Source organism: Strigops habroptila, chromosome 1, assembly GCF_004027225.2.
Source record: "Strigops habroptila isolate Jane chromosome 1, bStrHab1.2.pri, whole genome shotgun sequence".
NCBI classification, from domain to species: Eukaryota; Metazoa; Chordata; class Aves; order Psittaciformes; family Psittacidae; genus Strigops; species Strigops habroptila.
The window spans coordinates 97,431,311-97,443,416 of NC_044277.2; the positions used below are offsets into that span (position 1 = coordinate 97,431,311).

The 12,106-nt window shown below is 43.2% G+C and overlaps 1 protein-coding gene across 4 annotated transcripts in view; it reads left to right on the forward strand.

Annotated features, from left to right (window-relative positions):
* The window catches only part of LOC115610990 (microtubule-associated protein 4-like), a 118,552-nt gene that overhangs the window by 94,234 nt on the left and 12,212 nt on the right, over window positions 1-12,106 (forward strand). For all 4 annotated transcript variants that reach the window (XM_030493246.1, XM_030493237.1, XM_030493231.1 and 1 more), the window contains exons 5-8: window positions 4,554-4,684; window positions 9,112-9,224; window positions 10,164-10,292; window positions 10,816-10,890. In XM_030493246.1, coding sequence (XP_030349106.1) covers window positions 4,554-4,681 — 128 coding nt within the window. In that variant the 3' untranslated portion in view covers window positions 4,682-4,684; window positions 9,112-9,224; window positions 10,164-10,292; window positions 10,816-10,890. The remainder of the gene's footprint in view (window positions 1-4,553; window positions 4,685-9,111; window positions 9,225-10,163; window positions 10,293-10,815; window positions 10,891-12,106) is intronic.

Consider the following 12,106-nt stretch of genomic DNA (forward strand, 5'->3'; position numbering starts at 1 on the left):
CTGGGCAACCTGTGCCAGGGCCTCACCACCCTCACAGGGAAGAAATTCTTCCTCAGATCTCATCTAATCTCCTCTCTGTCAGTTTAAAGCCATTCCCCCTTGTCCTGTCTCTACTTGCCCCTGTCAAAAGTCCCTCTCCAGCTTTCTTGTTGGCCCCTTTAGGCACTGGAAGCTGCTCTAAGGTCTCCTAGGAGCCTTCTCGAGGCTGAACAATGTTTCTTGTTACTTAAATAATATCTCTTGACACATGTAGTGGCACTTTATCTTTAAAGTGCTTTGCAAATCTAAATGATCATTCTCTGTCTTTAACTAGAGTATTCCCTGCTTAAATCATCAGCCTTTAAGCTACCCTCAGACTCTAGGATCAGCCAGCATTGCCTAGGCTGGTTGTTCTTCTGAATGCAAGGGGGTTATTGCCTTCATGTGTCACCTTTGCTGCTTGCTTCCTGCACACCCTTGTACCTCCTCCTTTGCAAAAAGGAAGCAGAGCTGTTGTAAAGCTTGGCCTGGGAAGCTTCTGTATCCTCTCTGCTGAAGTCAACCATGTCAAATGCGGGCATTTAGCAGAGTAATGGCTAAAAGTCACTGGCAGAAAAGCGGCATCCGCTTGCCAGATTGGCACCGCTTTAGGATGCTTGGCGCATCTGCAGGGCTGTAGCACGAGAGGTAGGAATAACTCGTCTGATGCTCAGAAATGGGGTTTATTTAGAAGGGGTTCTTCAGTGCTTTCTCTGTGGTGTTTACACAGAAGCGAAGTAGTAGAAGATATTATTTTACTAGAATAATACTCTTGAGGGTGAGAGAATCGGAAATCAGATTGCAGGTATGGGTAAAAAATAAACTCATTTATTTCTATTTGGTTGGACCAGAATCTGGATACGAACTCAGGAACTTCTGTTAAAGTATAGTATCACTTCCCATAGTGCCCATCTTGTTGTGGTGTGTCCGTACCCAAACTGCAGCTGGTAGGCAGCGTTCTCTGTATTTTGAATTTCAGTAGGAAAAAAACATGTTTCCAGTGTGTTACTCGTTCTGTTGTTCCTTGTAGGACACCCAAGTTCAAACGCTGGTGCCACAAGCAATGTTGTGAATCGTCTATCTCGTTTCCCTTTGAAGATTCAGTTCTTTTTTGCTCACTGCATCCACAGCACAGCATGTCGGCTTCAACATTTTTTTAGTCCACTCGGAAATGGGGCAAACTGGGGACATCCCTGTTCAGCTCAGATTAGGAGCTGGAAACACCTCCACTTGCATGGGGCTAGGGATGGAGCAGGAGGATGAGCTGTTGGCTGCCTGTTGTCAGCTCAGGGAAGGCGGTTGAGAGGCCTTGCCCAGTTGAGAGGCCAGTGTGGGCAAGGAGAGCCTACGTCCTGCCACCTGCCAAGGCAATTAAGCTGATGTTAACTGAGAACTTCTGACACCATCTCTGCCTCCCTCTGAATTTAAGTAGAGAAACACTCACCTAGTTCCCTTGTAGAATCCTAGAATCCCAGGTGGGAAGGGACCTCAAGGATCATCTGGTCCAACCTTTCTAGACAAAGCATGTGCTAGACTAGATGGCCCAGCACTGTATCCAGCCCAGTCTAACGGTGTCCAACGTTGGGGAGTCCACCACTTCCATGGGGAGATTATGCCAGTGTCTGGTTGTTCTTATTGTGAAAACTTTTCCTCTTGTGTCCAACCAGAATCTCCCTGGGAGTAACTTGTGCCCATTGCCCCACATCTTTTCCATGGGACTCCTTGTAAAAAGGGAGTCTCCGTCATCTTTGTAGCCACCCTTTAAATACTGGGTCAGTATTTAAAGGGTGTTCCCTGTACCTTCTGCTACGCTGCAGTTCATGTAAATGCCTCCATGGGAGTTAAAGCTCATTAATTCTTCTGCCTTTCCTGGGGATTATCTGTGAAGTCCCTGTTAAAGTGTACTGCTGGTGATGACTCAAAATAGGAGTATTCAGACTGTCACATGCCCCTGACCTTGTGAAGTTTTAGACCCCAGGGACACTGTATGGCATTAAGCTCCAGGCTCTAATTATGACAAATAGTATTTATGTAATAATTGGAGGTTTTCATTTGTTTCTAACTTCATTGAATCCCATTCTGTTCTTCTAAGAACAAAATCTCTGATCAGGTTGCTGTAACCACCTATTGATTTGTTCATTATTTTGTTTCATTATTTTGTGATGTAAAACAAAAAAAAAAAACCAAATCGCACTGCAGAAAACCCATCTTTCTTCTTTCTCAATCACTTTATTATTAAAATTCTTACAGTCTCTCTGTGAATCTCTGTTCCACCTTGCTGTGAATTCTCTGCGTGCGACTAGCTGGTACCTCAGCCCCCTGGAAGAGGCAGTGGTTGTTGCCTTTAGATACCAGCATTCTGTTCCTTCTGTGCATTAGCACTGGTTTTGCTTTTATTAACTGCAGTATTGCACTGAATTAAGGGTCTTCTTCAGGGATATCTTCTGAGGCACACCATCAATTTCCTTTCCTGAGCTCCAGTCTTGTGAGTAGTATTGTTAGCCTAAGTGAAGGTAAAAATATTAAAAACATGGAGATGTATTGGCAAGAGAGTGTAGCATATTGTGTTAGGGGATGAGAGGAGGAGTTAGTGTAATTTTTTTTTTTCTGCATTTCTTTCCAGAAGGAACTGGAAATCAGTTTGAAAGTAGAATGTTGTCAACTGGAGACCTGAATTTGTCAACTCTTCTGTCTCGTTAAAATGAAAATTAGTCATTAGTCTGTGTATTTGTTTGAGCCTTTCCACTATGTTTGTTGTATTTAAAAACTTCAGGACTTACGTTGCCCCAAGAAGCTGTGGCTGCCCCATCCCTGGCAGTGTTCAAGGCCAGGCTGGATGGGGCTTGGAGCAACCTGCTCTAGTGGAAGGTGTCCCTGCCTGTGGCAGGGGGTTGGAACTGGATGAGCTTTAAGGTCCCTTCCAACCCAAACCATTCCATGATTGTTTCTATGTTTTTGTTTCTTTTGTACAACTGCAGGATCTGGAAATGTCTTTGAAAGCTGAAAGGACCAGGCTTTTTACAGTAACAGCTGAGACTACAAGGGAGCTACAATAGAGTAGACAGTGTTGACCCAGCTGAAGTTCAGGAATTTCTTGAGTGTTAATTTCAAGTGTAAATCAAACCTCACAAGCATTAGCTTAGTTATAGCTTAGCTTTCATATGCTGTATGTACTGATACAGCTCTTATTTACAAGAACTGGATTTATTCCTTAGTGTTTTTTCCCATCCTGGCCATTATCATTAACTGCTACTTTTGTTTCTCTTGTTGAAACAACCACTTGTTGAAGTGGTTTAAGGCTGAAGTCTTTAAAATAGAATTGTAGAATGGTTTGTGTTGGAAGGAACCTTAAAGCCCATCAAGTTCCAACTAAAAAAAAATCAAAACCAGCCACAGAACGTGAGGAAGAGGAGAGCCCATGGTGTGTCTTAGTGTTGCTCCTGGAGAGTGTCTCTGCTCACAACTGAGCTTTCTTTGCTTTGATTTTCTAAACATCTTCTAACTGCTTGTAAGGACTTCAGGAACTGCTTGTAAGGACTTCAGGAAACAGCCGATCTGCATATTTTCAATGTTTTTTTGTGACAAACCTTATTTAAATACTTTTAGGTAGACTAATTTCTTCTTTATTTTCACCCATTTTTCTGTGGGACATTTGTAGGCTGTGCAAGGTGCCTTCCAAGGCTGCAGTAATAAAATACTTCACTCAAATCATCAGCATCTCAAATTGCTGAAGGCTGTTATTCTCAGCGCAGTTGTTTTTAACATGGGAGAGCAAAAAAGATGAAAGTTTTCCTTGGTTGGATATAAACCATCAGGCTTTGATGTTTTGATGTGTTTAGAGAACTGTCTTTAGTGTAAACTGGAGGAAGATTAGGCTCAAGTGTGAAATATAAGATATAAAAATAAAGGCCTCTGAGGTATTTAGAGAAAAATTAACTCACTTAAAATGATTTGTCTTCCTAGTAAAATAAGAGCGAACCATCCTATGGGTACTGTGTGTCTGTGGTGGTACTAATGTTTTTGTAACTCTGGTCAGATTTGGTACTGACGAGTCAATGCCTGGGCAGGAGAGGAAGGGGCTTTAGTTTCCCTCCTCCCCGCTGTGACCTGATGAGCAAGTTGCTGTCAGCATTTTTATACTGACAGACCTGAAAGCTTTGCTCAACCTTTCAAGTTCAGCGCCTTGGGGTTGTTCCAGCTCTTACGTTAATTAAAAATCTACCTAACGATGAGTGTGAGGAACTAGCATGAATAGTCCAACATCTGAAAACCGGACAGTGCTCTGACGTGTGAGTCCATTCTTGATCTTACATGTGTATCAAGATGCAGAAATTCCCATTATTTTCCTTCTTATATGTGAAGAGTTGGATCAAAGCAATAAAAAATGAATATTCATGTTCTCCGTTTTGGTTAACATGTTCATGTTGTCTGTTGGCCTCTGGCTTAAACTGCAACAATGTCATATCATGCAATAACCTATTTTAAATGTTTTAATGTTTCTCTTATCACTGTGTCATTTTCTTCTCTGATTTCAGTATTCCCAGGAGAAAACATGGATGAAAAGCTGTCTTACAAAGAATTTCTCGATCGCAATGAGTCCTGGACAATGGATGACAGAGATCTGTGCTTGAATCACAGCCAGTATTCAAACCCATGGAGATGACTGGTATGACTTTTTACTCTTAACCCTGTAGCATCAGTTACTTTGAGTTGTGTGACATGACAGAGTCCTAGTCTCCATCCCTAAGGGTGGTTTGTTCTCTTGCCTTGTACTCACGCTTTGTTCTTTAAGATGTGTTGCTCAGTTTTCCTAACACACTTAACACCAGGGTGAACTTCACACATCAAGTGCCTAACTTGCCCTAGAGTGTAGTCTAGCTGGTTAAAAAATGGAGTTGCTAGTCCAGCATGTTGGAGGCACATAGTGCGGGTGAGCAGGTTTCCCCTGTCTTGGCTCACATGGGGTGATAGCTGGTTTTGGTTGACTCCCACAGTTTAACCACTCTGGAGTACTGTGGCTTTCAGTGCAAACCTCACAAGAATTGTTGACAGCCAAAAGCCGGTCCTTCCCTGGCTCTCAGCAGTGCTGGTTCCAGTTGTCACGTAGCTGTGCCTGCAATGCAGGTCGGTTTGTTCCAGAGGCAGCCTGGTAGCTGCTGACTCTCTTGAAAATTAAATGAACCTTAGTGTAACTTGCCCCTGCAAAAAAGATACCCTTTCACCCAACAACTTTCACCCAGTTTCCTCTCAATTTTGAACAAGCTTATGGAAAATTCCTTGCTAGCTCCTGGAGGGTATGCGAAAAGCGTGTGCTGCCCATCATGCTAACAGGCAACAGTCCTGGGAAAAGGTACTGGCTGAAACTGGATAACAGTTTCTGAATACATATTTTTGAGCACGTAGACCTGCTTACTAAATTATTTTCTTGCTATCCGGAATCTCATATTCACTAAGAGATTCAGTGGAGAAATTATATACTGTTACAAGGGTAAGAAATGGTTCATGGAACAAACTGGAAACAAAGAGCCACTAGTTTCTAAAACACAGTTATTGGGCTTTTCCTTCCCATTGTTGTGTTAGATGAATTATGGGATGTTGACGGCTCAATAGCCAGATGACAAACTCATTGATTAGGAGCAATTTATATACCTAGCCCATCACTCAGTATTCTTTTGGCCTGAATAATATGAATCTGTCGGTTATCTATTGCCATGAACCACATTTCCTTAGTTTTTCATGGACTTTGGGAGTATCTTGCTCACCAGGAAGTATACCATGTATACTTCGGTGTGAAAGGATTCTTCCATTCTGCTCTTCCTAGTTCTGTATGACAAGAGATTCTACTTAAAGGGTGGTCAATGAGATATCAAGAAGCAGTTCTTCCCTGTGAGGGTGGTGAGGCCCTGGCACAGGTTGCCCAGAGAAGCTGTGGCTGCCCCCATTCCTGCAGTGTTCAAGGCCAGGTCGGACCGGGGCTTGGAGCAACCTGCTCTGGTGGAAGGTGTTCCCTGCCCATGGCAGGGGTTGGAACAGGATGGTCCTTAAGGTCACTTCCAACCCAAACCATTCTGTGATTCTAGGATTTCCCTCCCAAGGAGAGAATTCTCTGGTCAATGGTGTAACTGGTCTCCTGACCAGCATTGCTGTAATTCTCATTCCTTGATGAGAAACCTGGGAAATGCCAGCACTGTCACTTCCATGAGCATCTGCAGGTGCATTTGAGTCTGCTGTCAACTTTGCTCTTCTATATTGCAAATGCTGTGTTGGGATCTGGCAGTGAGACTTAACACTATGAAGTAACAGCTATGAGCAAAACTGTACATACGTATTTTACACACTACCTATAGTAAGTCTTGTTTTAAAAATGTTACTGTAATGTAGAATTAATAAAACTGACATTATCTAATTACATGAAAGCTTTGAAAGTGCTACAAGGCCCTTAATCACAAGTGGATCATGACTTATTACTGTAACTACACCTAAATATCTAAACATGAAGAGTTCCTATTTAAATTAGTTACAATAACACACTTTTATTAGTCCACAGTCATTGGCAAATTGGAACTATGTCTCTGACAGGGAGAGACATGAGTGTCTGTGGAAGTGAGCTGAAAAGAAAGTTTCATAAACGTTTTGTTGATCTTACCTCCAGCTGTCTAGAAACAATATTCTCAGATTCTTCACATTTGTCTGGCTTCATAGTATTCTAAACAAGCTGCAAATTTTGGGCAAGTAGAGCATTATTTTCAGGGCATGTTTAGTGCAAGAGCAGAGAATTTCCTGATCTTGCCATAGCCCATCCAGGCAATTCATTCTTACCCACCCACCTTTCAACTTTCATCTGCAGTGTGTTTTGCTGGGAACATCACCTTGGCATCAGTATTTAAAGGGTGGTTATAAAGAAGACAGAGACTCCCTATTTACAAGGAGTCCCATGGAAAGATGAAGGGTGATGGGCACAAGTTACTCCCAGGGAGATTCTGGTTGGACACAAGAGGAAAATGTTTCACAGTGAGCGCAATCAGCCACTGGAATAATCTCCCCATGGAAGTGGTGACTCCCCAACGTTGGACACTGTTAAGATTCAGCTGGACATGGTGCTGGGCCATCTAGTCTAGGTCATGCTTTCTCTAGAAAGGTTGGACCAGGTGATCCTGAGGTCCATTCCAACCTGGGATTCTAGGATTCTGTAATCAGCAGAGCAGTATCGCTTAACAGTCACAAAAATGCTAAAACTTGAATAGGGCATGGGCTCACTTTGGAGTCCTGTGGAGGACTTTCGGAGATTGGAAACAAGAGTTCAGCCATAACTCCTTCCGCTTCTCCTCCTTTTCCCTCTGGAGCAGAGACAGGGTTTAAGCTGGGTTGCCATTTTTGCCACATCATCTAACTCCCGGCAAAAGAGATCATCAGCATCTCGTTTGTTTTTTAAATTGATTTCAGTCATGATGCTTTTTTGTAGGTTTGGTGTTTGGTGGGTTTTTTGTTTGTGGGTTTTGGGGTTTTTTGTGTTTGTGTGTTTGGTTTTGTTGGGTTTTCTGGTGTTTTGTTTTTAAATAGGAAAAAAGGCAGTTACTTAGTCCTTGGTAGTACTGTTTTCAACAGTTTGAAATGAAAATTTTCTAGAGTGTACTTGAAGCAGGACATTGTCTTGGCATCTCAAAACAGTCTGATAGATTTATAAAAGAATTCATGCCAGCTCCCCTGATGGCGACATCTTGGAACGCTGTGGGAATGTGAAGAGCTGAAGTTTGGCTGTCAACCCCTCATAGCATGCCTGACATAAAAATGAAAAGCGGCCTTCAACTGAATCCCTTTTAATTGTGCTTAAACTGGAAGAAATCTATGCAGCGTCTGAGAGCCGGTGTGCGATAGCCATTTCAGAAACAGAGAGTTCTTCAGCTCCTGGGTAATGCAATCTGTGAGGGAGTCATGGGAAACATCAACTCATCTGCAAGAGGCCACTTGAGTCGAAACCTCTCATTGCTCGGCTGGGGCCTGTCTGGAGAGAAATGCCGTGTACACCTGGCACAAGTCAGCAAGATGTGTTAGGAACCAGTGATCATAAAACACATCTAAGGGGTTGTAAACTACAACTACAGAAATAATTTGTTTTGAGAGAAGAATGCCCACGTTTCTTTCCTCTTGCAGCGTCTTGCCCTTGACTGTATTACGGTATTAGCGACTAGCTCATGGAAGGGTCGTGTCTCCTCTTTGTTTCATTCTGTCAGTGAGGCTGGCTGCCTACTCCCTGCCTCCATGGCATTTCAGTTAGAATCCATCTCATAAAACCCAGCATGGTGATTCTCTCTGTCGTGTCTGGTTTTGAATGTCCATGCTGATTGCTTGAGGGGAAAGGAGTTGTGTGCACACGAAAAATAAAACTTGCAGAAAAGGAAGTTTTCTCTTGCTGAATCCTCAGCTGCTGGAGTACCATCTTCTGCAGGGGACATTGATATATCTACTTAAAACACAGACCAAGAGGAGAACAAAGCTAACACACGTTAGACTGAAGTTGACACCAGCTGACTTGCAAATGTAGACTGAAGATTGTGACAGCCAGCGCGTCTGGTCTGGAACTAAGGGCAAAGGCTGCTTATCTGCCTGGGACACTGGGAAATGGGTTATTTTCCTCTCTGGCTTGTGACTTGGTTAAATAGTGGCCCGTCAGTCAGTTTATGCTGGTGTGCTGTTCTGGGGAGCTTACCCAAGTTTTCCTGGGTCTGCTGCCGACTTAACTGGTATGGAAGCTCAGCCATTCTTCCTGACTCAGGTTAACTGTATGTGTCCCTCAGCGTCTGAAACAGATGTGTCCTTCTTGAGAGGAGAAGACAGGTTCTCCATGCAACAGTCGTAATCTAAACTTTGAATTCAGTTTTTCTGAAGCAGTCTGAGCAATTGAGTCTTAACTGTTGAGCAGAAATTCTAATTATGAAGGTGTTTGCCCCCTGGTAAATAGTCTTGAAGCAGCTTTCCCTTGAAATGCTCAGTGGTGGTGTCAGATGCAACTTCATCTTATTTTTTAAATAATCTTACTCTACACCATGTCTTTCCCCTGCGTGGTGACCCTGGCCTCATTCTGTCTCCTGCCAGATTCCTTCAGCATGCACAGAGGGGACAATCTGCCTGACTTATCATTTCCTACTGACATGAAGAATGTGCCGCTGTTCACGCGACCATGCTGACACTTCCAGAGACATTCCATGGTGAGTTCCTTTCTCTGCTTTTGTCCCCTGATGGATAGCTTTTTGGTGTTTTTGATTTTTGTGTGATGAAAATTAATAAGCTGATAAGTTCACAGAGTATATAATAAGAGTTTTGTGTGTGCCTAAAGTCATTCCCACAGCTCCTTCCAGAAAGTTGGTTTGGTTTGTTCCAAGCCCCTGCCACGGGCAGCGACACCTTCACTAGAGCAGGTTTGCTCCAAGCCCCGTCCAACCTGGCCTTGACACTGCCAGGGATGGGGCAGCCACAGTTTCTCGGGACAACCTGTGCCAGGGCCTCACCACGCTCACAGGGAAGAACTTCTTCCTCAGATCTCACCTAAATCTCCCCTCTGTCAGTTTAAAGCCATTCCCCCTTGTCCTGTCCCTACCTATGTGTCTCCAGCTTTCTTGTGGGCCCCTTTAGGAACTGGAAGCTGCTTGGAGGTTTCCCCAGAGCCTTCTCTTCTCCAGCTGAACAAGCCCATCTCTCTCAGCCTGTCTCCATAGCAGAGGTGCTTCAGCCCTCATAGCATCTTCATTGTTGAAGAAGTTCAGTTCAAGCAAGCATTACTGATACCTTTTATCTTCATGGCTAGAAACTGAATGCACTTGATATTTTTCTCCTAAGTGGTCCTGGTTTTTTTGACTATTGGAGCTCAAGTGGTTATTAACAAGAATGCATGGGAGCAGAAGCAGAAAGCAAAAGTGAAATTATTTGCTTGTGCTTACTGTCTTATGCCTTATTAAGAAGTTATATATATAGACATAATTTACAACCTGGTTTCTAAAGGTGAGCTGAGAGAATTTACAAACTTTATCTGAACTGCTTGTGAGCAGAACAGAATAGTTTATTTTCCAAGTGTTGTATAGACTTTAAGTTTTGGAGGGGGTCATTAGGACTGGTGTGATGATTACACAACTGGTCTTTTATTTTGTTAGCACCACATGGATCTATGATGGTACCTGAACAACCTTTCCTGGGGGCCCTCTATTCGCCTGCAGAGGCTCTAGACACATCAGCCTTCATTGGCGTGGATTCAACAGCAGAATTTCTGCAAGACAAAGCAGGTAAAATGTTTTGCTCTTACTGTCTAGCTAAGCTGGGTTTGAAGAGTATGCAGGTGGAAAATCTTGGTTTACTAGTCCTGAAGAATCTTGGTGAGGGGAGTTGATACATAATGTAGTCAAGATTAGACAGTATCCTATTGGTAATGACAGTTTTTGGTTCTGCGGGAATGTTCTGAAGGTATCAGGAGATCACAGACTGGTTGAGAGGTTGGAAGGAGACCTCTGAAGGTCAACTTGTCTGACCACACCTCAAGCAGGGCCACTTAGAGCCAGTTGTCCAGAAGAATTGAGGAAAGAACCTGCTCCGTTGGGTCCTGGGTCAGTGGTGGTTGTAAGTCTTATCTGATGCAAGGTTTCACCAGCAATAGTCACAGAAGAACATGATGTTCTGGTACCATTCTTAAAGTGAACTAGAAAGTTACCTGAGAATGAACTCACAAAACAGCAAAGACAATACCTTCAACTGAAAAAATAAAGTAGTGTTAGTGTCAGTGGCAGAACTAAATGTGTTTGTTTTCTACAGTGCCTGAAGAATATTGGATGGGAGCTCAGCATGATGTGAAGGGACCAGATGCCTCTTTCTTTGTTGAGCCACCAGGTAAAAATAGTTTTGACTTGATCTGCAGGAACTGTCTATAGAGAGTTTCTGAACAGCAGAAGCAGAGCTTCTCTCCTTGTCTGCCTTTTCAAGAAACACAAGGTTCTAGTGGAGTGAAGTGGGACCTTGCTTCTGGATCTCAAATCCGTATAGAATAGAAATACATGTTTTGGAGAGATGTTACTTAACACATATTTTCTGGTTTAGTGCTGTGAGGGATGGGAGAACTCTTCATTTTCTAGGTTGTTTATTTCTAATTTAGGGTAACAAATTTAATATATGCAGTTCCAAGCCCAACTGTCAGTAGATATTTAGTGGCATGCCCTTTTGCGGGGCATATTGCGTAGCAGGGCTTTAACCTGCTGAAAGCCTGCCCTTTTCATGGGTTTTGGGGAATTAAGTTAGCAGACGTGGAAGTGTGCAAAACAATACATTCAGCAGAAAGCTCTGTGGATTCCAGACTGTGTCTCCATTTTGCATGTCTCCATTACCTTAATTTCCAGTTGGGATGTGTGTTCAAGCATTGTTTGACACTAAAATAGAATGATTAAAATTTACTCTTGAAAAGAAACTTTAAAACTGGAACTTCACTGCTGTCAAGGATTCTAGTCTTCGTACACACTGAGAGTCAAATCTGCTGACCTGAGTGATAAGTCAGAGTGCTTGTGTTCACTGCTTCCAAGGGTCAGTGCAGCTGAGGCCACCAACAAACACAATTTTGGCTCATGCATAATCAACAGACTTTTAGACTAAATCCTAATTGAAAACCTGTGTGTTAAGTACAATTACTTTGAGGGTAGATTTAGATGAGCTACTAGGAAGAAGTTCTTCCCTGTGAGGGTGGTGAGGCCCTGGCACAGGTTGCCCAGAGAAGCTGTGGCTGCCCCATCCCTGGCAGTGTTCAAGGCCAGGTCGGACGGGGCTTGGAGCAACCTGCTCTAGTGGAAGGTGTTCCTGCCCATGGCAGGGGGGTTGGAATTGGATGGTCCTTAAGATGCCTTCAAACCCAAACCATTCCATGATTCTATGATTCTGGTTATAGTTAAATCTTTGAAGCTCCACTGGGTCATAATTCCACTGCAGTTGCATGTATATTATGATATTTGATTCATAATGGGATCTTTATTGCTGATTTTGGTGAACAAGTGAAGAAGAGAGTAGTTCAATTCTGCTTCTAGGTGGAAATTGTTTCTGGAGCTGGCGGCCCTACCTTGGG